Source organism: Nannospalax galili, unplaced genomic scaffold (genome assembly GCF_000622305.1).
Source record: "Nannospalax galili isolate Female #2095 unplaced genomic scaffold, S.galili_v1.0 scaffold103, whole genome shotgun sequence".
Lineage (NCBI taxonomy): Eukaryota > Metazoa > Chordata > Mammalia > Rodentia > Spalacidae > Nannospalax > Nannospalax galili.
The window spans coordinates 1297881-1325861 of NW_008352136.1; the positions used below are offsets into that span (position 1 = coordinate 1297881).

General features: G+C 50.5%; 1 protein-coding gene across 1 annotated transcript; it reads right to left on the reverse strand.

Annotated features, from left to right (window-relative positions):
* Nucleotides 1-5913: 5913 nt before the first annotated feature.
* Foxn4 (forkhead box N4) lies at nt 5914-27906 on the reverse strand. The gene is made up of 10 exons (XM_008848967.2): nt 27735-27906; nt 13592-13737; nt 11643-11773; nt 11459-11572; nt 11094-11221; nt 10484-10580; nt 9470-9677; nt 7356-7524; nt 7132-7220; nt 5914-6170 (listed from the first exon to the last, which is right to left on the reverse strand). The coding sequence occupies exons 1-10, from the start codon at nt 27857-27859 to the stop codon at nt 5914-5916; spliced, it is 1464 nt and encodes a 487-aa protein (XP_008847189.2). The 5' UTR covers nt 27860-27906.
* Nucleotides 27907-27981: the final 75 nt, after the last annotated feature.

The window sequence follows — 27981 nt, forward strand, 5'->3', positions numbered from 1 at the left end:
GGGAGGGAAGGAAGGGAGGGAAGGAGGAGAGGAAGGAGGGAAGGAGGGAGGGAAGGAGGAGAGGAAGGAGGGAAGGGGGAAGGGAGGGGGGAGAGGAAGGAGAGGAGAGAGGGAAGGAGGAGAGGAAGGAGGGAAGAGCAGAGGGAGGGAGAAAAGAAGGGAATAAGAAGGGAAGAAGGGAGGGGAGGAAGGAGGGAAGGAGGAGAGGGAGGGAGGGAGGGAGGGAGGAAAGGCAGCCTAGTCTGTTTTCACACCAATCTCCATTCTTCTCACCAGGGCAGTGGTGCCCAGGCAGCTGAGCTTCGCTTGAGGGAAGAGCGGAGGGAGGGAGAAAAGGAGGGAATAAGAAGGGAAGAAGGGAGGGGAGGAAGGAGGGAAGGAGGGAAGAAGGGAGGGAAGGAGGAGAGGAAGGAGAGGAGAGAGGGAAGGAGGGGAGGGAAGGAGGAGAGGAAGGAGGGAAGAGCGGAGGGAGGGAGAAAAGGAGGGAATAAGAAGGGAAGAAGGGAGGGGAGGAAGGGGGAAGGGAAGAGGAAGAGGGAGGGAGGGAGGGAGGAAAGGCAGCCTAGTCTGTTTTCACACCAATCTCCATTCTTCTCACCAGGGCAGTGGTGCCCAGGCAGCTGAGCTTCGCTTGAGAATTGCCTGTCCCTGCGCAGTCCCAACCTCACAGGGGCCCCATCCTCTCCCTCCACAGCTTTTCTGCAGGGACTGTTCATTCATCTCTCAAGTAGGCAATAACTATTACTTTTATCCTGTCTAGCATCTTTCCTCGGAGGGAGCCAGAGTTCTGCAGCACAGGTAAGTGAAGAAAACATGCCCCACAAAGGGAAGCAGCCCAGAGACAGAAGCAGCCCAGACATCTTGGGTTTTTAGATACCTGGACTAAGCCATGCCTGAAGCCAGAAACCCCATCAGGAACCCATCACGTTTAGTTTTTGTTTCTGATGTTTGTTTTTTAATGCTGTCCTTATCCTCAGATGGCTCCAGGTCAAGACAGTAGTTAATTTTCCATAATGGCACTCTGTGTCACCAGAAACCTAGAAAGGGAGGCAAGGAGCTTAACAGTCAGCTGAGGTGAAGCACTCCTTGTGATGAGGAGAGGGGAACTCTGATCCCATTCCTTATCTGGAAGACTGCAGGTGGGTTATGCAGACTTTCCATCTGGGTTTCAAACAGGAGCACAGTTGTCATCTACTGGTTAATGATGTTGACGTTTGGCCTATGGACAGTCATCTGGAAGTATTGTCTCTCTTGGGGGACTTAGCCCAGCCACTCCCAGGGGGGAGGGAGATTTCTGATCACTGTGAACAGAGGCTTGGTTGAGCAGCTTGGATCCAGATGAAGGCTGCTGACTGAGGCCAGGCCTGGTCTTGTCCTGTGCACTTCTCAGATGGGCCTCTGAAATGGAGGGGACATGCTGCCCATCTTAATTCTCTAGACGAAACCCAGGCTCGGAGCTGGCAGACGCCCCCAGGTTTACACAGCTGCTTAGTGGGGCTGGTGTTTATGGATGAAACATGGCATGGTAAACCTTACTGTATTCACTTCTTTTTCTCAGTGTTGCTCAGGCTATCCTTGATCTCCTAGGCTAAAGTGATCCTCCTGCCTCAGCCTCCTAAGTAACTGTGTCTACATGTGTGCACTCATGTTAACCAGCTTTACATGTATAACAGTGTCCAACACATTCCTGTGAACCCTCCCTCCAGCATGCTTTCTCTTTAACTTTCAAATTATTTATTTTATTTTTATGTGTATGTCTGTTTTGCCTACATGTATTTAAGTGCTCCTCAAGCCTGCAGTGCCCATAGAGGTCAGCAGAAGGCATCGGATCCTCTGGAGTTAGGGTGGTTGGTAGCCACCATGTGGGTGTTGGGAACTAAACCCAGGTCCTCTGCAAGAGCAGCCAGTGCTCTTCACCTCTGAGCCATCTCTCCAGCTACTTTTTTTTCTCTTCTTAAAAAATAATATATATTCTTATTTATTCTTTGAGAATTTCATACATGTATACAATGTGTTTTGATGAAATCCACCCCCACCCCTTCCCCTCCAACCCCTGCTAGAACCACCCCACCAACCTCATGGACTCTTTTTAACCCATGGAGTTCACTTAGTGCTGCCAATAAGTGCATGGGTGGAGGGCCATCTACTGGAGCATGGGCAGCCTACCAGGGGCCACATCACAGGGAAAACTGACTCTTCCTCTTCCACCAGCCATCAACTGCCAGTAGCTCCTCAGCTAGGGGTGGGGCTTTATGAGGTCCTACCCACTTCATGCTGGAATTTTGACCTGCTTGATCTTGTGCAGGTCTTGTGCATACAGTCACAGCTACTGCCAGTTCATGAGTGCAATGGCCCTGTCATGAGCAGAAAACACAGTTTCACAGTAGTCCTCTGCCGTATTATCTCTGGTTCTTGCAATCACTCCCCCACCTTCTGCAATGATCCCTGAACCTTGGAAGGATGGACTATGACACAGATGTCTCAGGGCTGAGCACTCACAGTCCTTTATTCTCTGTACTTTGACCAGTTGTGAGTCTTTGTGTTAACCTCCATCCACTGCAAAAAAGAAGCTTCTCTAGTTTGCAATGCACTTAATATCTGGTTTTTACACCTTGATTTCAAGGTGCAAAGAAATTTATCATGAATCTCTAATTTCAATCTCAAACCAGTAGGTGCTTAATATTTTTGATTTGATGATCGCCCATTTGAATATCATGGGTTCTATTGATTACAAATAGAACTTAGGACCCCACTCCATTGTCATGTAGTTGTCCTTGGACTTTTCCAAGGCCTAATATGGGGTTTTATGCAAAATTCTAAACCACCATGTAACTGTTCTTAGCTGTAACAAGGAGAAAGGACTTTTTCCTGCCTTCTTTGTGTTATGCGTTGTTGGGGTCCAGAAATGCCAAACCCTTTTAAAGATGGTACAGAAACAACAAACAAATCCAAAACCATGACAACTTGGGTCCTTGGCTTGATTTCATAGGCTTGAGCTTCCTGGCATATCAATTTTGCCATCTGCATAGGAGAGCGATTGTGTGAAAAACAGTCCATATTTCAAAGTTGCAGATATCACACATGAATAGTGTAACTTTAAGAAATGTTTGCCATAAATCTGAAGTTTAAACCTATGTATTTCAATTTGGTATGCTTAAAAAATAATTAATGTGGAACTGGAGAGATGGTTCAGCGGTTAAGAGCACCAACTGACCTGGGTTCGATTCCCAGCACCCACATGGCACCTGCAAACCGTCCTTAACTCCAGTTCCAGGAGAATCCGAAGCCCTCTTCTGACCTCTGCAGCATTGCATGACACGGGTACACTCACTTACATGCAGGTAATACACTCATACACATAAAATAAAAATAAAATATTTTAAAAAATAATAATATAAAAAATTTTATATGATATTGTAACCTCAGTTCAAAAGTTAGCTGAAAATATAAAACCCAAATGATTTCTATATGTAGTAAATTGAACTGTAAAGGTGAAAAAAAATAAGTTTGATAAGGGGTGAGAGCTGCATTAATCTATGGGTGTGAGGATGATTATTTAGAAGGCAGTTTGATAGTATATCCATTTAGCAAAATAGTAGTAGTAAGTTCTTCCCTAGGGCCTGTGGTCTCCCCTGTCATGGGTCGTTAACAGTAGTTGACCCAGTTGACAGTAGTAAATTGAACTGTAAAGGTGAAAAAAAATAAGTTTGATAAGGGGTGAGAGCTGCATTAATCTATGGGTGTGAGGATGATTATTTAGAAGGCAGTTTGATAGTATATCCATTTAGCAAAATAGTAGTAGTAAGTTCTTCCCTAGGGCCTGTGGTCTCCCCTGTCATGGGTCGTTAACAGTAGTTGACCCAGTTGACAGTACCAGACATGAGTTCCATCTTGTGGGGCAGGACTTAAACCTAATCAGAAAGTGATTGGTTACCCCCATAACATTCATGCCACCTCTGCACCAGTAGGTGTATCTTGCTAGACTGATTGTTGTTCTAGCTTGCAGGGGTCATAGATGGGTAAAACTGTTCATTGCTTTTCTCTCTGACTTCTGGCAACATGAAAGCCAATGGGAAGGAAGCTCCCAGGTCAGTACTAGCTTGGTTTCTCTGTCCTGTGACTCAATAGAGTCTTATCATCAAGTTCTCAGTGGCTGGCCAAGAGCCATGGCAATAACCTGCATTGTTTGGGAGGGTCATCAATGGGACCCCTGACCAACAACTCAAAGGGAGATCCCCACCCCTGGCACTGCTTTGGCATGCTATATGTATCCTGCTGTGTGGAAATTCCATATCCATTGCAGTAACTTCTGTTTCTGGCCTCCTCCATTCTGCTTTCTGTCTATGAATTTGGGAGCCTCAGTCCCATCCAGCCTCTCTGAACCTCTGCTTTTGGAGCAGTTAACAGTGTTCCCAGTTCATTCACAAGACAGTATCCGTCAAGTGCTGGTTCCGAGGGGTAGTAAATGCCAACCATGTGTATTTTATTGATAACCATGTTCCTGGAGCCAGACTCAATGGGAACTTGGTATTAGAAGACCTGGGTTTGATGCTGTGACTGCCGTTATTGTCCCTCCCCCTCTCCATTTACACGGAGCCACATAGCTGCTGTTCAGCCTTTATTGACAGAAGACAATTAGTTACTCAACACTACACCTACAGAGTCTTGGCACTGGACATAGGGTCTTTACAGACACTTAAACAGCTTGACTATTGAGGGTCCCAGCAGCTGAGCAGGGCTGGCCAGACAGGAAAGCGGCACAGTTTAAAGACAGGGATGTACACAGAGTTCTAGAAGTGGAAAGGCCTGAAAGACAGCCCTTGAGGACAAGACTACACCAGCCTTCCGGGGAGCTGGTTCTTCTAAATGTCAGGTCTCATTGGGTGGGAACTCCCAGACACAGGGTCATACTCCAGGTGGTAGAGAGAGTAAGGCCCCCTTACTTCACCTGTCTATAAGACCAACAAGTGATCAACCCAAGTCTAGACACAGGGAAAAGAAAGGTCAAGCAGGTACCAATAATATTCCACGAAGCACTGTCAGCTTGCTCAGGGATCATGGTTTGCATCTTCCCATCAGGAGTGTCTCAAAGTCAGTAAAGAAAGGTCTGCCTAATCCTCCTGTTCTCAGCCCCACAGACCTTAGAGAGGTCCCTCAAACCCAATACCATGGTGCCTCTCCTTTTAGGTGCCCCCTGGAGAAGAGCTGAGCCATGATTAAACATTAGAAAAAGATACAGTCTAACAGGAACACAACTTGGGATGCTTCCCAGTAGCAAAGTGCTTGCTTGTTCTAAGCAGAAGCGCAGGGTTGTGAGGTGCTACCTGAGCTGGCCAGAGATGGTACTTGGGGTCACTCAGGAGTTTATATTGCTGAGTAGTGGGAAGAGAGCCAAGAGTCTCATTCCAGGAACCTTGGCTGGGGTCATAATAAATATAAATTGGCATATGGTCCTGGTGCTCAGCGTGGCCCTTGAGGCTCCAGGAGCAATGGGCAGGGCACGTGGGCAGGAATCCAAGACAGAGGCCAGCCATATTACCACTAAGGCAGGCCAAGGTGGACCAGCTCCTCTCCAGTCTTGGCTGTGCTCTGAGGCGCAGACAGAGGTTCCTCTCCTAGGAGAAAGAGTTCAGAGCTTCCTTCCTGTGTGTCTATGACACACCACTGTGTCCCAAGGTGGGCCTCTAACTATCAAGGTCAGGAGCTGGGATGCAGAAAGCTGGGCCTCAACATAGCCAGGCCTCTGTCTCAGGTTCGATAGGAGAATGGGAGGTGGGGTACTTGCCATCTCCTGTAAGGATGCCCCAGAAGGAAAAGGGAGTAGCTGAAAGGGGTCACTTCCTTATCTAGCCAGCTGCCTGGCCACAAGCTGGGGAGACAATGTGGGAGTGAGGGGCCTTTTTCCAGGCCAGCTCAAAGCAGGGCTATGGGCTTGTTCCCTGGGGCACTCAGGTACTGAGTAGAGGTCGTCACTGATGGGGCCACACTGTCTGGGGTAGAATATGTGGCATAGAGACCTGTCACCTGTACATCTGGGAAGGACTGGTCACTGCCACCAGAGACAGGTGTCAGGCCTGGGGCCCCCAAGTCACAGCCAAGTGAGGAGTCTCCAAACGCCCCCAGTGTGTCCAAATTAAAGCTGTCTTCCTTCATCTCGTCCCAGAGGTTGCCTTGTAAAGACAAAAGCATTTGGGTGAGCTGGCTTTGGGTCGAAGGGCCCTGAGTGTGAATCCCCATCTCAGGAAAGAGGCACAGACTATGCATGGTGTTCCAGGCCACGTGTTGTCAAAAAGAGGGTGGGGGAGGCAGAGTTCCAACCCTGCCTCTTGATGCTATGTGTCCTTGGGAAGGCCACCTGGCTCTCTGATGAGATGAACAGAAGGCTCCCTCTGGGGCCGAGACAAGGGTTAAATGAGTGGAAAGTGTTTGCTTCTCATCAAGGTCAAAGCCAGGCAGCAGTGTTTTGCCTTTCCTGTTGACTACCCCTGGTCCAGGGACAGAAGAACAAGGAGACTTGTACATGCCTTCCACAGCTATGACAAACTTACAGGCTGACTAACCTACCATCTTGTCCATTCTGTAGATAGGGAAAGGACACACAAACTGCCACATGGCAGGTGCATGCATGTTTGGGGGTGGAGGGGTTGGAAATTTTTGCTGAAGAATGAAATCCCCTGGTCAGTTCTTGAGTTCATCCACCCACCCTCAACTTACTGAGGGGGACCATGTGGCCAGGTAGTGCTTCTTAGTCTGGCCTGCCCAAGTTCGGCATGTGCTGAGTTTGAAGCAGTGACTGAAAAAATGTCTGGGGTCAGACAGATCTGGGCTTAAATCCTGGCTCTGCACTGACTAGCCAGGGGACCTGGGCCAGGGATTTGATTTCTCTTTGCTTCAGTGTCATCAGCAGCAGAACGTGGCTGTGAGATGGCAAGGCTTCAGGGCTGTGGTGGGGTAAGACCAGATGATACTGGAGAAGTGCTTGGTATATAGCAGGTGCTCATTAAGTGTGTACTAGGTGTGGTGGTTGCCATGGTGATAAGGCGGATGTAGGCAGTATGGTCCCTCCCCTGTGCTTCCCTGCCTCTTCCCCACACCATGTTCCTCCCAGTCCCATCTCCTCCTGTGCCTCACCCTGCAGAGCGAAGTCCATGATGCTGGGGTCCAGGGCATCCACCTCGGTGCTCATGTCGGTGCTGATGTTGAGGAAGTCCCCAGCAGCCCTACCCATGGCTGGCTGGGGGAGGGGCCCAGGGCTCAGGTCAGGTAGGGCATGAAGGGGTGGGGTCTGAGCTGGTGCTGGGGAATCTGGGGCCAGATGTGCCTGGGGCTGGATCTGGTGGTGCAGAGGGACCGACTGCAGGGACAGGGTCATCAAAGGCTGTGGTGGGAGCTGGGAGATAGCCAGACAGCTGTGGGCCATGGCCACCGTGGTGGTGTGAGTTAGCACAGGGGCCTCAGACTCTCCTGGTTTGCCAGGACGCCTGCAGCTTTCTGGTCGGTCTGAGATCAGCTTGTCCAACTCCTCTGCAGACAAGTGGGAGAGGTCACTAGGGAGTCCCTGCTGTCCCCAGGCTCCATCCTGGGCCCAGGTCCAAGTCCCAGGGCCACCACTTGTGTGAACTTAGCAAGCCTCTTAGCCTCTGATCTTCTGTCTGTCCTCTATGAGATCGCATCACACATTCTGCAGGGTTGCTATGGAGGTGCAATACCAACCCCAACCACGGCAGAGCCTTCAAGGAGTGGGAGGTGCCATGAAATGCTAACAGCACCTCCCCTCCAGACAGCACCTAACCACATAGGCCTGTGACCCCAGGGCTTCATTTGAACTCACATCAGCCCCTTGAGAGGAAGCTGAGGCAGCGACTACAGGTCCCATGAGATGGGCCAGACCATTAATGAGCAAGAAGGCCTTGCCGCTCCTTGTCTTAAAGGCAACACTGACGAGTGTTACTGTGGGTTGAGAACCGAATCCTCTCTGGTACTCTTGGATACAAACAGGTAAAGAGCAGAAATCACTTTTTAAAAATATCATTTGCGTGGGGGTACATGTGTGTACATTGTGCATGTGTTTGGGATGTGGGCATATATCTGAGTGTAAGTGTATGTGTGTGTATATGATATATGTGTGATGTGTGCATATGTGTGTGCATGTGTGATGTGTGTATGCATGTGATATGTGTGTGGTTTGTGTGTATGTTTTTGTGAAGTTGTGTGTGCAGTGTAGGGGCATACATGTGCCACAGGGCACATGTTAAGGTCAGAGGATACCCCACCGTGCCAGCCACTGCCTTTACATGAGACAAGGTCTCTTGTTTGTCCACAAGCTTCCAGGGATTCCCCCCTCGCCCCCATCTGCTATAGGAGCACTGTGACTATGCTGCATCTGAATTTACCTGGGTTCTTGGGATCCCAACTCAGATCCTCACACTCTGGAGGCAAGTGCTTTACCCACTCAGCCATTTCCCCAGCCCTGTCTCCTTGGATGTAACACAGTGCTGACACTGGGCCATGAGGGGCCCAAGATCTAGCCAGAGGACCTTCTTCAACCTCACACTAAGAAGAGATCAAACCTGCCACCCCTCTTTTATTATTTTAAACACCCCTGCCAGAACTGGAGAAATGGCTCAACAGTTAAGAGCACTGTCTCCTCTTGCAGAGAGCCTGGGTTCGGTTCCCAGCACCCACATGGCAGCTAACAAGAGTCAGTAACTCCAGTTCCATGCCCTCTTCTGGTCTCTGTGGGCTTTACATGCCTGGACATGGTATACTTTCATTCATGCAGGCAAAGCACTCATACACATAAAAGTAAATAAAATAAAAACATCCTCAACCAACACCAGCTCATACTTGTGGACTTTAGCATTTCTGGGTGAGAAACTGTTGGTGACAGATTCAGAGATTTCACTTCTCTAACCCCCATCCCCACCCCGCCACCTACCGTTGGCCAGCCTCTAGACTGGGGCAGGGGAGACATGGGTGTCCATGGGGCAGCTGAGGGTGTTGTGGGCTGGGTGGAGGTGGCGGGTGTGTGTGCAGTGGTTTGGGGCTCACTCTGGAGTGGTGGGTGTGTGTGCAGGGGGTTGGGGGCCACTCTGGAGGGGTGGGGGGGGGTGCCGGGGTTTGGGGGTCACCCCGGGTGGCCATGCCGCGGGGGGGGGGGGGCAGGGGTTTGGGGCTCACTCGGGGGGGGGGGGGGGGGGGGGAGTGGTTTGGGGGTCACCCTGGAGGGGTGGGGGGGGGTGCCGGGGTTTGGGGGTCACCCCGGGTGGCCATGCCGCGGGGGGGGGGGGGCAGGGGTTTGGGGCTCACTCGGGGGGGGGGGGGGGGGGGGGAGTGGTTTGGGGGTCACCCTGGGGGGGGGGGGGGGTGTGCAGTGGGTTGGGGCTCACTCTGGAGTGGTGGGTGTGTGTGCAGTGGTTTGGGGCTCACTCTGGAGTGGTGGGTGGGTGTGCAGTGGTTTGGGGCTCACCCGGGTTGGCCATGCTGCGGTGGATGGCGGCAAGGTCTTTCCTCTTCCGCTTATGCATCTCCTCCTCCATCTTGTCAATTCGCGCCAGGTTCAGGGCCCAGAGGCAGCCCTTGCGTGAGGAGCCACTGGACTTGTTCTCCACCTTTTCAAAGCACTTGTTCAGTGACAGGTTGTGCCTCACTGAGTTCTTCCAACCGTCTGGTGCCGTCTGTGGGGAGACGTGGGGCAGTTAGAAGATCCTTCAGGTGAAATCCCTTACTGGCATGAGTGTGTTCCGACTCAGGCCTGTGAAGGCAGGACACAGTGCAGCCTGTGTCCAGTACAAGCTGGGGAAATGAGAGGAAAGGGTAGGGACAGCAGCACCCAGGAGACCCTATCCTGGTGGAAGGGACCTGTAGTTGGACCACAGCCCAGAGCTGCAGATCATCTTTTCCTTCTCTCCTACTGGACAGCTCTTCTGGAAACTAATGTCAACAGCTGCATAGCTGCTCAACGCATCCAATACAAATCACTTTCAAAAGCTCAACCAGATGTTGGTACTCAGCTCTACCCAACCCCTGTGTTGTCATATTTCTAAAGATACCATCCGGGCCTAAGACTTTGCAACCTGGGACTCCCAGCTTTCAGCATGACTATGGCTGACCACATGCTGGTAACTGGCAGGACCATCCCATAAAAGTCTTCACTAACTTGCCAGTGAATCCTGTTACCAAGGGTATGTCTGGCATCACACCATTTTGCCAAATAACTAGGCTGGTCCCCTGTACTTTTGTACCCTGAGATGTATGGGGAACTCTTCTTCATCCATCAGAGCCCAGTTCAAATGCCCCATTCTCTTTGTAAATTGCATCTGTATGAGTGAACCAACATATATCCGCCCTTCCAGGTATGTGGGCATAACTGCAGGACCTGGGAGGGTGACCCAGTTTAGAGTAGGCATATCCCTAGACTCTGGCACTCCTCAGGAAGGATGGGGTAACTCTAGTTCCCCAACACTGGGTTGGAAGCCCTCACCTTGAAATAGGGGAAGTGTTCTTTCATGAAGCTGTAGATCTCGCTCACTGGCAGGCTGCCTGTCTTGCTGTTCTTCAAGGCCATAGCGATCAGACAGCTGGGGCAAGAGACAGGGGTAGTGAACAAGCCGAAGGTCCCCTCTGCCAGGAATCTGCCCTGCTTGGCCCTACTTGGTGTTAACCCCTCCACACCACACGGGCCTATGTTTTTCCCACTTTGCCTTTGCCCTGGCTGCTGGCTCAACCACTGTTGTGCATTGAGAAATCGCTTTTCCTCTCTTGACCCCACCCCCATAATAATATCCATGGGTTTTTAGACTTTACCTAAGCTGCTTCCTCCTCCCCAAATGCCTGAGATACACAGTCCAATTACTGTGACCAACTTTTTATAGACTCAGAGAGGCCAAGCCCTCTGAGTGAGTGATGGAGAACCAGTGTCTGAAGTTGATTCGGACTCGCCGTGGTGGGGGGGGGTCAGCTGACCCCATGTTGATCCCTTCTGAGACTAGGGCCTGCATGAGGTTTCCTTGGGAGTTGGGCCACCTCTCCTAGCTGTCTAAGATGCCCCAAAGGCAGCCCTTGCTCCCTCTTTCTGGGTGGCCAGACCTCACCTGTAGGAGTAGATGGGCTTGGGGTAATGTTTGGGGTGCAGCTCCTGAGATGAATGTACCGCCACATGGGCCTGTGGGTAGGGAGGCCGTGCTGCAAATGGAGAGCCATAGAAGTTCACAGGAGGGCACTTTGCAGGCAGGGATGTGGCCGGGTAGCAGAGAGAGAAGACGGTGAGATAGAGGAGAAAGTCAGTCACAACCCCAGCCCAGCTTCTAATAGAGAGATCTAGAACACAGACGTTCTCTTATCCCCAGCGAGGCATGAATGGACCAGTCAGCATGGGCATGGTGGGGAATAAACTGAGGCTCAGAAAGGCCCCTGGCTGGTTCTAGGGCAGGGGCTTCTACCTTTGAGCCCGTGGTACCTGCTGGGCCCCCTGGGGCAGTGGGAACTGGAGTTGGGTGGCAGGCGAGTACAGCTGTGGTACCTCCTGTAGGCTGGATGACGACTGGCCCCCCAAGGGGAGCTGGCTCATCTGCTGGGCCAGGAGAAGACAAGACAGGTCAGGGTGGGACAGGCACCCTCCACCCTCCCAGCCATGCAGTGGCACTTACGCTGGCTCTATGGCTGGCTATGGGGCCCAGGCCCAGCATGCCTCTGGGGACCATGGCAGCCGGGCCACGGAGCAGGGGACCTGGGGTGGCACCCACATGCAGGTCAGCCGCCCCAGTCAAGGCACCTATAGGAAAAAGGCACAGAGAAACTGCTTTGCTGGAAATGGTGGCCACAGTTAGGGGTGGACAGGGCCACCCTCCACTCTCTGGACCAGGCATTCAGAAAGTGCTTACAAATCATTTTTCTTGAGTGTGATGGTCAACAGTGGGGTTCCTACCAGCAGTGCAACCTGGAAAGCCTCAGTTTATCCATTTCTACTTACCTATTACTTATGAAGTTGTGGTGGTTAAATGAGATTTTGTCTATCAAGTGCTTAGCACATGATTGGGCATGTGAAAAAATCCCAACTAATATGAGTCAATAATGATGGTGGTGATGGTGATGGTGATAATGGTGGTGGTGGCCACCTGTGTTCCTATCCTTCATGAGCTAAAACATCAATTTACTGTTCACCTTTTCTCCTCAAAAGCCTCCATGACTCCTCTGGGCCTCTAGGTTTAGGTACAAGTGTCTTTTTATCTTCTCTCCCCCTGCCAAGCTCTGTTCCTCTGCCAAAGATTAGCCCCCAAATAGCAGAGGTACATTTGTCTCTTATGCTGGGCCTGTGATAGACATTACTAATCCATCCCAGATACTCACTGCATAAGCCTGATCTTAAGTAGCCACTTCTAATCAAATAAAGTTGACCTGCCAGATGCTGCTAGGCCTGCCTTGTTTTTACCATGTCTGGAACACTGATTGCTCAAGATGTTTCCTAATAGGGTCACTGGTAACATTCCACAAGAGCAATTCTGTTACAGTTCCCTGCAGACAAGGAAACTGATCAGAGGGGCAGGCACAGCCTAAGGTCACATAGCTGTCTCACAGTGTTCTAGATTAGGGTTAAGAAACTCACACCACAGGCCAATCCTGGCCCCTAACCTGATTGGTAAATAAAGTTTTATTGGTTCACAGCCACACCTATTTATTTACGTACAATCTGTAGCTGGTTTTGCATTGTATCAGCAGGACTGAATAGTTTGAACTTAGACTATATGAATTACAAAGTCAAAAATACATGTTTCCAGCAAGGCAAGGGGTGCACACCTGTAATCCCAGCATTCAGGATGCTGAGGCAGGAGGATCTTGAATTCAAGTCCAGCCTGGGTTATACAGGGAGACCCTGTCTCAAAAATAAATAAATAAACAAATAAATAAATAAACAAACAAAAAATAACATCCCAGTCCTGTACAGAAGTTTGCTGCCCTTTGCTCTATGCATTTAACTCAAGAATAATTTGTCCATGAGCGACATCCTGCCAGCACTGGTTTTCCTATTGTCCTTTCCTGTGCTGTGGTGATCATTTCCGTTGTTCTTTCCTATCAGCCCTGGTCTTCAAGCCTCCAGCCAGCTCCCTGTCATTTACAGAACACCTGCTGGGTGCCAAGATTTTCTTAGAATCTTCTAGAACAGGGGGTAGCACACCTCTTTTCTAAAGAGCTGGGTAGCGAATACTTTAGGTTTTGCCAACCCATCTGATGACTGTGTTCTTTATTTTCTCATAATTCTTGAAAATGTAAAAACAAAACAAACATTCTTAGCACTTGGAACAATGGGACACAGACTGCATTTGGTCTGCTGTCAGAGGTTGCTGATGACTGGAGAGGTTCAAGATCTCCCAGGGGTAGCAGTTGTGTTTTTGCTCTCCAATGGAGCACTAACTCACCCAAGGCCTGGTATGGTGTTAGATAGGTGAGCCTTGTCCTCTGAGGAAGTTAGGTGGGAGTCCTTCCATTTTACAGATGTAGACACAGAGACCCAGAGAGATAGAGGGAGTGCTCTCAGGCCACTCAGCAGACCGGTGGCAGGGCCAGGAGTCACCCTACCCTACCTTAAGCCTACCTGGGTGTGGATGTGGCACACTGGGGCTGCCCAGTTCCATCCGGCTGCTTGCCATCTGCTGCAGCCGAGGCACATCCACAGCTGTGAGCCACGACAGTGACTGTAGGTCCCCAGGGAGGTCATCATCTCCGGTAGGAGGCAGGAATCTGTGGAGAAGAGCGGGGAGCTTAGGCAGGAAGGGGAGCTCAGCCAGTTTAGGGTTTCTCCCACCTCTCCAAACCACACCAGCCCAGCAGCCTGCCCCTCCCCCTGGCATCACAGGAACCCCCTTTCGCAGCCAGATGGCACATGCTCAGATCATTCCTTCAGTTGCCCACTGTGCTGGATAGCTTTAGTGTCAACTTGACACACCTGGGTTGAGGGAGCCTCAATTGGAGAATTGCCTCTATTGGACTGGCCTGTGGCCATGTCCGAGGGGCATCTTCTTGATGAGTGATGTGGGAGGGTGCCACCCCTGGGCAGGTGGGCCTGTGTTGGATAAGAGGGTAGGCTGAGCAGGAGCTAGGGGAGCAAGCCAGTAAGCAGCATTCCTCCATGGCCTGTGCTCCAGCTCCTGCCTCCAGGTTCCTGCCCTGAGTTCCTACCTTGGGATCCCGGATGAACTGTGACCTGGGATATGTAAGCTAAATAAACCCTTTCCTCCCCGAGTTGGTAGTGGTCAGAGTATTTTGTCACAGCAATGAAGAAGCAAACCAGAACATCCACTGAGAGCATCTTCTTCAGCACCTACTCCAAATAGGGACTAACGTTTGCTGAACATTTACTTTGTACCAGACCAGCCTCCTATGCTGGGCTGTGACAGACATTACTAATCCATCCCAGAGTCTCACTGAACCAGCCCGATCTTTGTCATACACCTGTAACTGAGTGAGATGGACTTGCAAGATGCTACTAGAGCCTGTCTTATTTTATTTTACCATTATCAACACTGGCCTTTCAAGGTCCCTTATGCTGTAAACCCATTGAATACTTCATCACCCTATCAGGTTGGGTGATTGTTATTCCTGATTGGGTATTCCTAATCCAAAAGTCCAAAATCTAGCTGGGCATGGTGGTACGTGCCTGTAATCCATCCTAGGACTTAGCAGGCTGAGGCAGGAGAATCTCAAGTTCAAGGTCAATCTAGGCTACATAGTGAGACCCTGTTCCAAAAAAACCCAAAAGCTCAACATCTAAAACATATCAAGTGTCTTTGTGATGCCACAGTGGAAAATAATACTTTTTGATTCCTTTGAGGAGCCCGAGTCAAATGCAGGTGCATTAAAAACAACGCACAAAATTATTTCAGGCTGTATGTATGTGACATACATAAACCATGAGTGAATTAGACTCCAGCCCCTCCCCAAGATGATTCACTATGTATATACAAATATTCCCAAATCCCAAAATTGAACTTTGAAAGAGTTCTGTTCCCAAACTTTTTGGATAAATGTACTTTCAATGTGTCCCCATTTGTACATGGGAAACTAAGGCTCAGCACACTGAGTCATTTGCTGAAGACCATATAGAGCAGGAAGTCGAGAGCAGGTGGCACAGTCTGCAGCCAGAATTCCTTCCCACCACCCAGGCAGCCCCAGGGCAGGCCCTGCATACCAGTACTTAACAGGGACATGCGTTGAGTACACACACAGCTTTCTCTGCAAGGAGGAAGTCTGCCTGTCCTGGATGCTGGGCAGGGACTCTTAACTGTAGAGATAATGGTGATGGCTGGCATCTCTGAGGTCCCATGTCCCACATGACTGTCAACTTTGTGAAGGAATCTTGTGTATGCTGTAATAAGGATGCATGTGGCCCAGAAGCCCACCAGACCCCAGCACCATATCACCCCTGCACCAGGGACTGTCTGCTCTGTTACCAAGAGTGCACAGCCTAAATCCCACACTCTGAGTTCAAACACAAGGGAGACAGGGCCTCTCAGAGAAACTGGAACAAGGGTACTCATGCCCTGGAACCACAGCCTCTGGGTTCCTCCTGATGCTGAGAGCATCCTTTCATGGCCCACCTATCCAAGCTCTCATTCTTCCTCTCCTACCATCTCTGCTCTTTGTTTTAGAGCCACAATTAGTGTTGCCATAACCACCGCTGCTCAGTTGTCACAGGCCTGGGCCTTCAGCCTATGGAGCTGGTATCAGGTGGCTGCTGGCTGCCCCCACCATTGGTTGCCTCATAGGAAAACAGGGCCTGGAGATAATTTGAAAACTGGCTGGCCCATGTCAGTGGCAACAGTTGGCCAGGCTGCTGTCCCCCAGTGGTCCATTGTATGACAAACGACTGCTGCTCCTGTGGCACGTGGCCCCCATTGTTCTAAGTCTCAGAGCTATTGTTTCTGTTGGCCCCTGGCTGCCGCCCTTTTGGCCTGCTCATAACTCATCTATATGAGTGACAGCCTCGGCCCTGGCCTGGACCATGCCATCTGTCCCCTAGGGCCTCAGAGACCATGGGGTGAAAGGGAGGGGAGGGCCTATTGCAGCACCTGCTGTAGAAGGTGCCTGGCTGACCCCACTCTCCCTTCTTAACCCACAGTGAGCCAACCCGCAAGGGGATGTCAGGATGTCTTCTGCTCAGGAACCTACTATAGCTCCCCATTGCCCTTGCTGTTCTGCTTGGCACTAGGGAGATGTGGAGGTACAACCCTGCCATTATATTTCACAAGATGGGGAGCTTGCAAAGCTCCAGGGCACCAACATGGAACAGAATCTTCCAGGGGTGCATCCAGGAGGCAGTACATGCAGGGGTGGATGTCCAGGCTCTGTGTTCTAATCCTGGTTTCCCTTAAACACTGGCTTAACCTCTCTGAGCCTCAGCTTTTCACCTGTAAAATGTGGATAATTGTTCCTGTCACAGGCTGTTATGAGCTTTCAGAGTGTAGCACGTGAAGCACTTTGAACAGTATCTGGGTCACAGGGCATGCAATATGACCATGTGTTTAGCAGCCATTGATATTAATACCATACTAATAGTATTAATATACTATTAATAATAATAATAAGGCTAGCCAGGTCCCCAGGGGCAGGTGAACACCCTGAAGCTTCAATGTTGGGGTCACTCAGACCTAGCACTGCCACTAATCACTTCCACTTACTGAGACTTCCTAAAAATCAGGCCCTGGTTATATGCTGTTCCCACTTTACATATAGAGAAGCTGAGAACCTGAGTTGTCCCTGGGGGGCACAGCCTGTTTCCCATGGAGTGATGATTTCTTGGGGTTACTGCTCATGGGCTTCACAGGAAGCTGAGCAGGTGGCAGGGTGGAATCCTTGCTGCCCTCCTGGTGACTTCTAACTTTCCCTGAATCCTTTCATCCTTCCTTTTCCTATAGGGAGCAGCAGCCTCCTGCAGTGCCTCTGGCCTCCGTTCACCTAAGTGCCCATCTGCCAGGCACACACAGCACAGCCTCACCTCTGTTCCCTGCCTGCCCAGTCCTTCCTGCTCCCTCCCTTCTGAGGCCATATTCATTACCCCCTGGCCACTTCACCTTGAATGTCCCCCTAGAGGTCACCTGACCATGCCCTCAAATGGCCCCGGGAAACCAGTGTCACAGGGAGTCAGGTACACTGTGTGCCCAGTCTCAGTCAGGACATGGCAGGGTCACTGTGGGTCCTGGCTTCCCCTCTGCCTCTTCCACAGCCTAGTTCAGGGACCCTCTGCCCTGAGTGCTCTCCACCCTTCCCCTGCAGTCCGCTGCCCCACCCTCACCCTTTCTGGGGCTCACTGAGGACCCAGGCCCTACATGCAGTGGATACAACCTTTAATTTCCCACCTAACTGGTTGAAACAGGCTGAACCCAGGACACTAACCCCAAGAAGGATGTGAGAGCAACTGTCAGGTCTGGCACCACTAGACTTGGCCTGCCAGAGCCCCAGGAGGTGTACAGAGCAGAGAGCCTTTCTTGACAGGTCAGGAAACCAAGGCTGGAGCCATGAGTCCCCTTGCATGCAAGCAGGGTGTGAGGACTGGAACCCAGGTCTTTCTGCCTCACTTTTGGTCATCCCTGTGGCAAAGACTCAAGTGTCTTCTGGGGAAGACCTCCCTATCCGAATCTGGGACCCTCAGCTGGGGTGTGCAACCAGCAAATCCTCAGGAGGTGCTTACAGTGCGGAGGGGGTCCACCGTGGCTACTGGATGCCACCGGTGGGGACAGCACAGAGCTGGCTGGCCAGGGCTCATACAAAGCACAGGCTTTGCTGGGACAGGTCTGGGTTCATGTCCTTGGGACCTTGGGTGTATGGCCTCAGGCAAGTTCATTCCCAAGCCCCTGTCCCCTGGGCTGCTGTGAGCACCAGATGAGCCAGTGTGTGGTCAGCTTTTGACCCAGGCTGGCCCCATTCTCCCTTCCTTGGGAGCTTGCTGCTCATTTTAGGGATCCACAGCCCCACTGCTGCCTCAGGCATCCCCAGAGGTCCTCTGTTCTTCCCTACCCTCCTTCCTCAAGCCAGAATGCCTCAGTATACCAGCCCTGCTTTGCCCAGCCAGCTCTGCCAGGCTCCCTCCATGGAGCACTGTGGAGTGAGTCTACTAGCTCTGACGCCTGGCTTTCTTCCTCTGCCTTTTCAGGTCTCCCTTCACCACGCATCTCAGGACCTAAAGGGAAGTGAGTTGTCCTCACTGCCCAGTCCTCGCTGTCTAGTACAGATACGTATCAGCTAGCGTTCCCTTCTTCACAGCTGCATGCCCCCCCACCTTTCCTCACCAATACCTGCAGCTCCCCATTCAGATGGCACCACATCCAGCCTCACTTCTTCCTACTGCTTCATAGAAGGTGACCTACAAGCCTAGGGCATCATTAAAGGAGACGCCTTGCTTTAAGAATCATTCTGGCTTCCTGTTTCTGGTCCCACAGAGGAAAACTTAATCCCCAGCCTTGATTTCCCACTTGTAAAATGGGCGGGAGCAAGAATAGTAAAGACAGACCCGCAGGTGCGGCTTGAAGAGGTCATAGTGAAGTGGCTTGGTGATCAGTCTTGCCATCATAAGAGGGTGTGTTACAGGTGGGGTGAGAGACAGAGACAGACACAGAGAGACCCTATAGCAGTCTTCAGAGTTGCTTTTCCTTTGCTAGACAGAGATATGATACTTGCAAACCAAGAAGAATAGCAAAAGCCAGCCTGGGCCTGGGACCTCCCAAATCTGTTCCTCTTACTCTTATTGTTATCTGGGTCTATTTTCCATTTCTGAGTAAGAAGTTCAGGGGCCACCCATGTCTCTAATGCCAGCCTGCCCACCTACCAGCTCCAGAAGTCCAAAGAAACCCCCAAAGACCAGCTCCTTGCCTCTGCACCCATCACCCTCTCCCTGCCTGGTTACCTCTGACCTCTTCTCCCATTCTCCTTTCCCAGTCTCTCCACCTGTGAGTCTCTGTGTCTGTCACTGAGCCTGACAGGCCTTGTGATGAAGTCCTGACCTGGCCCTTCCTGTTGAGTAATGTCAGATGTGCTTTGAAACCTTGCTGAAGCTTAGTTTCCTCATCTTCAGAATGGGGTAACAGCCAAAGTGCCCTTCCTGCCCTTCCTGCCCTCCTCCTGATCCTCTGACCTGGCAGCCAGGGCCTCTGTCTCCCATAGATCTGTCTCATTCTCACACACTATCCTCACCACACAACATGAGCCCACTACCTGCTGCCACCATGCCAGGCTTTCTGGGGATGAGACTCAGGTACCTACAGTTAATGCAGCTTGGTGGCAAGTGCCTTTACCTGATGAGCCATCTCCCTGGTCCTTGCTTTGATCCTGTGGCCTCACTGACAGAGCCTGAGCAGGCAGGGGACTAGACAGAGCAGGCAGAGGGCTAGCCTGAGCACATATGCCCTTCATCTTCCCATTTGCCAGATGAAGGCACCAAGGTTGGGACGGGGGAAGGCCTGTTCAGGGTCACCTGGCCAGGAAGCCCAGGGCTCCATTTCCAGATCTACATTGACCCAGCCCCTTGGCCTTTTTCCCTGCTTGAAATGTGCTCCTCGAATTCTAGAAAACTCTAGCTCTGTGTCACATGTAGTTATTTTAATTTAAATTCATTAAAATGAGATTTACAGATTCAGTTCCTTAATCCATGAGCCATATCACAAGCATTCAGTAGCCACACATGGCCAGTATGGTTACTGTGTCTTCAAGCATCACTAGGCAGCAGTGGTCTGGAACATTACTTTCAATGCTGAAAAGTGACTTTCATATTGCCTTTAAATGAGATGGAAGCTTAAGGTTGGAGACTTAAGGAGCTAGGCCCATGGAAGCTTGAGGTTTAGTGTGGTTCATTATAAAAGATCTCTCCATCTGTCACCACCACCTCTGCTGCAACATGCAATCAGATCTTCTTGAAAATGAAATGGGAGCTAGACAATTCAGTCATAACCTCAGCACCTGGGGCTTGAGTGATAGCTGAGGAGTGACCTGTGACGCCCCATGGGATGAACAAGCCAAGAAACCTGCAGATTCTCTTCTGACAGAAAGACTTGGGGATTTATGAGAACAGTCCACTGAAACTCCCAGCCACCTCTCCAAAGCCCCCTAGTGCGGGCCAGCCCTGCTCTCCCCAGGCCTTTAGCTCCCCCCCCCTAAATCAGTAGCACCAAGCTGGGGATATGGCTCCACTGGAAGAGTTTGCCCAGCATCATAAAGCCCTAAGCTCTATCCCCAGAACCACATAAACCAGGCATGGTGGCTTGGGCCTGTGATCCTAGCACTCTGGAGATGGCGGCAGGAGGACTAGGAGTTCATGGCTAGCTTTGGTTACATAGTGAATTCCCCACCAGCCTAGGCTACCCAAGACCTTGTTTAAAAAATTATTTTTAAGGGGCTGGAGAGCTGGCTCAGCTGTTAAAAGTACTCACTGTTTTTACAGAAAACCTGTGTTTGACTCTCAGCACCCACAGAGTGGCTAACAACCATCTGTAACTCCAGTTCCAGGGGATCCAATGCCCTCCTCTGTCCTCCATGGGCACTGCACGACACAGGTGCACTTACACACATGCAGGCAATACACGCATACACATAACATAAAATAAAAAATAAATTATTTTTTTAAAAAGCAGCATAAAAATATCCTCCAGCACCCCATCAGTGCTCAGACCACATGACCATCTGCCCTGGGCCTCAGTTTCCCCATGTGTACAATGTGAATATGATAACAGAACACTGAAGCCTCCGATAAGATGAGGCAGGTTAACATACTGGTTCAGGGGTCCCCAAGGTGACCCTAGCTGTATTCTTCTCAAATCCTCTAGGGGGTTGTCACTCACAGAGAGTCCTTATTAGTGAGTAGAGAAGTTTGGGGGCAAAAGAAAGTCTATCTGGCAGCCCCAGACTCTCTTCTAACTCAGCAACTCTCCAGCCCCTCCCCATGACATGCCTCTGTCCACAAAGCCAAGGACACACGGTCCAGTCCCTTATCTACCCACTCAGAGAGCATAGATGCCCTGTCGCACAGGGAAGGTGGGGTCAAGCCAGGTGAGCCCAACAAATCCACAGCTGCCACAGCCTAGGTAACACCCCAGCACCTCCTGCCAGATCCCCCTCAAGCCCTAGTTTCCCCATCTGAAATACCACCAGGAGGTAGTAGCCCTCCTATCTTCACAGGAGGGCTGCCCCTGTGACCCATGGTCTGTGGGGACTCATTGTGTGGAGACTGTGACAATAGGCCATCCTTTGCTGGATGTTGAGCACTTCAGTCACTTTGCAAGGGGTGTGCCTGGCAGGGGCAAGATTCAGTTAGGAGTGAGGTCACTGGGTAAATCAATGTCAGCATGACCCTCTCCTCTTGCTGTGGCCCATCTGTGGGGGCCTACTGTGTGCTATGATTCTCAAGCTCACCAGGTCTTGCCTTCTGTATCTCCCATCAGCCTGGGATCCAGCCACAGGACTGTAGGTCTCTCTGTGGTGTGGTCACATACCCACTAGCCCTTTAATCTGCACATCCCAAGTCTCCTGACAGCATGGGGGAAGCCAAGTCTCACTGCCCCCTCCCACCTCAGCATGCAAGCACAAAACATGTGGGCAATGGACTGGGCTGGAGGAGAAGCACCTGCCCTCAGCCTCTTCTCTTGGCCATTCTACCCATCCAACTGAAGCAAGCCAGACTGGGGCAGGAGGAGCAAAGCCTCATCATGTCACTTTGAAAGAGATCAGGTGCCCTGATGTCCCCATGGGGACAGCCTCTAGTCAAGGGACACTTTTGGTAATCTGATATGATGATCCTGCTTGCCTAGAGACCAGCTCTACTGAATGAGTGTCCTTTACTTGTCTGGATACCTCTCAGTTCCACAGACATTCTGAGTTCTCACCCAACTGAAAGACTTCGCACATACTGTTCATTCTGCCTGCGTGCTGCTCCATGCATTCATTCAGCCTGAGTGTTCACCCTCAGAGACATCTTTCCTGGCTACCTGGCCCCTGTTGGTTCCCCCAGGAGTGTCCACGGAGCACATATCATTTTGTAATGAGGTATTTATACAGGCTTCTAGACTGCCTGCGTTCTAGGATAAGGCTGAGGAATTTGTTCAGTGTCATGTATGCATCTCTTGTCGACCTACTGGTATGGAATAGAGAGGAAGAATCTACTGGCCCAGCCAGTCCCAACCTGCCTTTTCCAACCTCCACTTCTAGTGCAGTTTAAATACCACCTTTCTCAGGAAGCCCTCCCAGACTGGTCCAGCATTCCCCAAGATACTACCCATCTGCTTGGACTAGTGGGAACCTCCCATTGGTTTCCATCCCTCTATCTGCTGTTATCTACCCCTGTCTTCTAGGTGCTAAATATCTAGAAGACAGTGGGAAGGGTAGATACTTCTTACCAAGCCCAGAGTGACCAGCTCAGGCTGTCACTCTCTCATGTGACAAATATTTTTCCACCGGACATAAACTAGACTCTACAGGATCACCCTGTGTTGCTGCTGTTATGGTTAATGTGACCACATGTGCAGAGAAGCCCAGTGGGGGTCTGCCTGCACTGCAGTTTCCTCAGGGTCTCTGCCCACATAGCAGAGAGCCCACATTTAACTGCTGCCTTGGGGCTCCCTGAGTTGACACTGCCTTCACTCAGGCAGGCCCAGTTTGGGCCCAAATCCTACCTCAACCTCTCTGTATCTATGTGACTTTGGTGAGTCACTTCTCTCTGTGCCTCAGTTTCCCCATAAGGAAAATGGAATCATAATGATTCTCACCATAAGAGCAGACATGAGTATGGTATTGGATAACCTAGGGACTGACAAAGCCCGGCACACGCTGGGTAGTGAAGCCATATTCTGAACTTCGTACTACTCCCTCTCCTCCCACCTTGGATGAACCCCAGGAGGGATGTACCAGCAACACTGGGGAGTCCAGGCCCATCCCAGGGCTCATAAGCCACCACCCTATCTTGATGACATGGAGGTGTCCCATCCTTCTGAGCTGTGGTTGGTAAGAAACTGTTACATTGCCACAAACGTTCTTGTTTCTAATCTAACCGTTACATAAGAAGGGATTGAGCCTGGGGACTGTGTTTACCTAGCTAATATATCCTTTGTGATCTTTTGTAACCGTTTACAGGTAGAGGACAGGAAATGCTGCTTAGCAAGCTCAGAAATTCCCAGCGGGACCAAGAGTGGGTATGCTGTGAAATGATGTGATTATTGGGAGGGGTTCATCTTTTCTTTCTAGAAAAACAGCTGACTTGGGACTGTGTTTGTGTGTGTGTGTGTGTGTGTGTGTGTGTGTGTGTGTGTGTGTGTGTGTGTTAATGTGCACATGTTATTTTGGCAGGACTGCATTGCATGACCAGACCCCAGGAAGGGTACCTGGGATGCTGTTCTCACCTTGAGGGTGGGGCATGGAAAGATGTTGAGCTATTACCACCCCAGCAAGTCCCCCCAGAAGGTTACAGCTGAGGGGTGGAGACTCCCCATAGGGAGGTCAGTGTTTCACTGGAAGAGTTTCCCACCACGACCACATCTTCCTAGACCCGTGATTTTGCATGTGGCATTTGTCCTTTCACAAACCCATCCAATCAACATTTAACTATTCTGTGCCTAGCGCTTTGGTTCACAGATAAGAAAACCACTATCCAGAAAGGAGGAGGGACTTCCCAGGCTCACTTCATTTTTTAGGGCAGACCCTGACATTTTTGGAAGCCAGCAGTCAGCACAAGGACCTTTGTGGAGTACTGTGAGAACAGGTGTGGGTCCGAGGACCCACTGGCATGCCTTCCTCTCATCTCCTGTGAAGGGCCTCCTGCCCCTCCCCAAATATATGTCTTTGGGCAAACACTGTCCGGCCTCAGTGTTCCTGTCTGTATATGGAGAGGAGGCAGAGCCTGGCTCAGGGTCATTGTAAAGATAACATGGGGTAGTGCACTTGCTGGGGCTAAGTGGTCACCTGTCCCCCTGCTGGTGCTTAAGATCTCTATTCTCCAGCTCCTCTGGGGGTGGACTTCCTTCCCACCCTCTCAGCTAAGAAAGCCAACTAAAGCACCATGTGGCTCAAGGAGCCACAGCCAGTTCTGCTCTGGCGTCGGCCACTGTGAGGAGGGACTGCTGACAATTTGCTGTCTAGGCCCCGCCACTGACTCCTGACAGCTCCCTCAGGACAGGGCTGTTGCCTGCAGCAGGCAACGCCTTCCCTGAACATGGGCATTGAAAGTTAACGGCCAAACCAGCCCCGGGGGAATGGAGCTCCAGACAGCTGCATGTGGACTGCATGGGGGCCCAGACTGCAGCTGGACTGGCAGCCCAAGTGACCTGGGCCTTGGAGCATTCTCTGGAGACATAAGACAGCAAATGAGAAAGCCCGTAAACTTCTCCCAAGCTATTATTCGGGGAGAAAAATGAGAGTGATCAGAAGCAAGAATTTATTACGTAATCAGAAAACCTTCCCTCCAGGAGCAAGCACTGTCCCAGGCATGATGAACGCCTTGCCCCAGCATTGAAAAGAATGTTCCAGACCAATACTGCCTGTGATGGTTGAAAACACTGTGGTCACACTGGCACAAAACCCTCTCAGCATCCTGCATCCCATTTTACAGTTCTATTTTACAAAGACTCCAAGGTTCAGAGAGGGCAATAACATGTCCAAGGCCATACAGCAGTGAGGTGCTAGAGCACTTATTTGGTTCTATCCTCTGCTCTTCAGCCACAGGATGTGGGGCTGGGGGAACAGTCCTCCTGGGTAGATAGCTTCAGGTTTGAGTCCCCACTTAGCCTGTCACTACTACCTCATCTTGTTAAAGCATTTACTCTGGCAGAGCCATGGATTTCTCCCCTACCAGACTGTCCTCACATGATGGTTTGAGAACAGGTGGTGAGAATTTATGCTGAGAATCTGGTGCAGGATAGGTGACAGTTACAAGGCAAAGGGCCAGAGGGCAGCTGCAATGACTGTTAAGGTTTTTCTGCCTTCTGGATGCTCTAGCCATCCAACATAAGAAAAGGGATAGGGGCTGAAGAGGTTGCTCAGAGATTAAGAGCACTGGCTGCTCTTGCAAAAGACCTGGGTTCGATTCCCAGCACCCACATGGCAGCTAACAACTGTTCATAACTTCAGTTCCAGGGAGTCTGATGCCCTCTTCTGACTGCCGCAGGCACTGTACAACGTGGGTGCGCTTACATACATGCAGGCACTACACTCACACACATAAAAATAAGAATAAATAAAATATTAAAAAAAGAAAATGGATGGATGAAAGTAGGAAAAGCGTGCCAGGCTGGGATCTGGGCACCTCTGAATCCAGGGCTGCTTCTTGACCCCCATGCCTACAACCTTACACCTGCCAGCTGATCAGTGAGCGGGGTACACTTACTGGGCCCCTAAGGGGGTCCTCTGCCTGCCCGCCCTCAGTTTTGAAGAGAGACAGTGCCCAGTGCTGAAGGCAGTTTGAGGGCTGGGCTGGCCCAGACATGCAGCCTACACCAGGCAGGAGCCTCCACCGTGTAGCACGTGAGCATCAAGGGTTCCATCCCCACCCAGCCCTCAGGCCTCTGTGGCTCTGGCTCTCAACTGGTAACAGCAACAGTGACTACCAGTCAAGCAACCTGTGCTCTGCAAACCAGTCATTTACCCTCTTGGCAGCCTCTTGAGGGTGTGCCCTAATCGTGCCCACTTCATTTTTAAACTTTCCGTTATTATTGTGTGTGTGCATGGTGTGTGTGGGTGTGCACACCACAGCACATGTGTGGAGGTCAGAGACAACTTGAAGGGTCTGTTCTTTCTTTCCACCCTTTATGTGGTTTCTGGGGAGTGAAGTCAGTTCTCCAGGCTTGCATGTCAAACACATTTACTCACTGGACCATCTTGCTATAATTGTGCCCTTCTTAAAGACAGGAACATGAAGTAAGTCATGGGATCTGTCAAAAGCTGGCCTGGGTATTGGCACATATCTGGCCCCCAGCAATGGTTCTAGCCTATGGTCACCTCTCCCTGATCTCCTGGGATTGGGGGGGGGACTTTGGGGGTGAAAATGGGAATCTATGTCTTAAGCTCTTACAGTCAGCCCTGGGTCTTCCTGCTTGGGATGGGGGCTCAGGGTAGGGTCACTCGAGTATATTCCAGGTCAGCTTGGTGCCTGGTACTTACATAGTAATTTCTGCTGTCCCCATTGTACAAACCCAGCAGGGCTCAGAGGTGATATCACCCAGAATCATACAACCACCAAACAGCAGAGCCAGACATGGTTGCTTAGTCGCTGTAGCAACCTCATGCTGTAGGTACCATTTTACCTCCATTTTATAGATGAAGAAATTGAGGCTTAGAGAGTGCTACACAGAGAAGCTGGGCTTAACCCAAGTCAATAATGTTTACATGCCCCCCCCATATAATTATTCAAATCCTAACAACATGGAGGACGCTTGGACGTCTTGGGGTTGTATGGTAGTGGCAAAAGTCCTTTCCTTTCTCTGGGCCTCAGTTTCCTCACCTGAGTAGGGGGCTCAGCAGAGCAGTCTCCTGGCCTGAGGGCAGTGAGGAGCCCAGAAACTGCCTTGCACGTGGGCCTTGCACACTGCAGCCCCTCCACAAACAGCTGTTCAAATCCTTGGCCTTACTTGGACCTAAAAGGCAGTCTTCCTCTAATTGGGAGCTGCTCATGGACCTAAAAAGCATTGCTCATGCTGCAGTGAACCCCGGGGTCCAAACACGGTGTTCCTCAACCAACATGGTGCTGTGTGGCCCTTGGTCAAGTGGGCACAGTGGCTGTGTGGCCCTTTGTCAAGCTCCTTCTCCTGGGGCCTCAGTATCCCATCTATGAAGAAGGGGTTTTGCTGGGTGAGTCCCTAATGACTTTTCCATTTGATTCTGTTTCGAGGAATATTCTATTTTGGCTTCACTCTCCATATAGTTGACCTGAGGACCAAGAGGACTAAAAGAAACCCCAGGACCATCTGATTCAACAGCATCATTTATATGAGAAGGAAAGAAGGCCCAGAGAGGCAGGCAAAAGACTTGCTGAAAGTCATGACCAGGCTAAGAACTGGTAAGTTCTGACAACCTGCCAACATTCATGGAAAATGGAAGCCAATCTCCCTAGAAGGTTTTGGGGAACATTTCCTAGAGCCCCTACAGAGACCAATGGATCAGAAACAACAGCTGCTGCTGTCACCAGCCTTCTCACAGTCTCTAACCCAGGAGGGGACTCTCTTAGAGGGGACAAGAAAGTGCAGATATTTAGCGGCTCTTTTGTGCTGACCAGACCCCTTAAAGAGAATCACCCTGAAATCAAGACCTTCTGGAAACTTCTGCAAAAAATCACAGAGCAGAAGGGACAGTTTCAGAAATCCCAAACAGCACATAAACACTTTAAGCAATGCTAGATAGATGGATGGATGGATAGATATAGATAGATGGATGGATGGATAGAAAGAGATAGATAGGTGGATAGAGATGATGATGATGATGATGATTGATAGATAGATAGATAGATCGATGATAGATGAGCAGATAGGCAGATAGATAGATAGATAGACAGATAGGCACATAGATAGATAGATAGATGATAGATAGATAGATCGATAGATGGGCAAATAGGCAGATAGATAGATAGATGATAGATAGATAGATAGGCAGATAGGCAGATAGATGATAGATAGATAGATCGATCGATAGATGGGCAGATAGATGATAGATAGATAGATAGATAGATAGATAGATAGATAGATAGATGGATAATAGATCACAGTGGGATTCCTTACCTGTATTCCTGAGGAGCATGGTGGCAGCTTTGCCCTGAGCTTCGCATCATTCCTGACATTTTGGGCTCTGTGTCACCTTCTATCATCTCCTTGGAGGAAAGACAAGCAAAAAACAAAGCTGCCATCAGCACCCGTGTACAGAAGGCGAAGACCTGCACTTTCCCACAATTCAGAAACAACTGACAGAAGGGAGAAGTCCTATCAAACCAGGTCACAATCCCAGGGCAATCCTTCAGGGTTTTAGGGC

What these genes read in the sequence shown, in the direction of transcription:
- Foxn4 (XM_008848967.2), bottom strand. Translation starts at nt 27,859, where the DNA reads ATGGCAGCTTTGTTTTTTGCTTGTCTTTCCTCCAAGGAGATGATAGAA. An exon ending in GCCATAGAGCCAGCGTAAGT is followed by an intron (nt 11,573 to 11,642) that starts GCCACTGCATGG and finishes CTCCTGGCCCAG; the next exon opens with CAGATGAGCCAGCTCCCCTT. An exon ending in CCGCAGCATGGCCAACCCGG is followed by an intron (nt 7,525 to 9,469) that starts GTGAGCCCCAAA and finishes ACTTGTCTGCAG; the next exon opens with AGGAGTTGGACAAGCTGATC.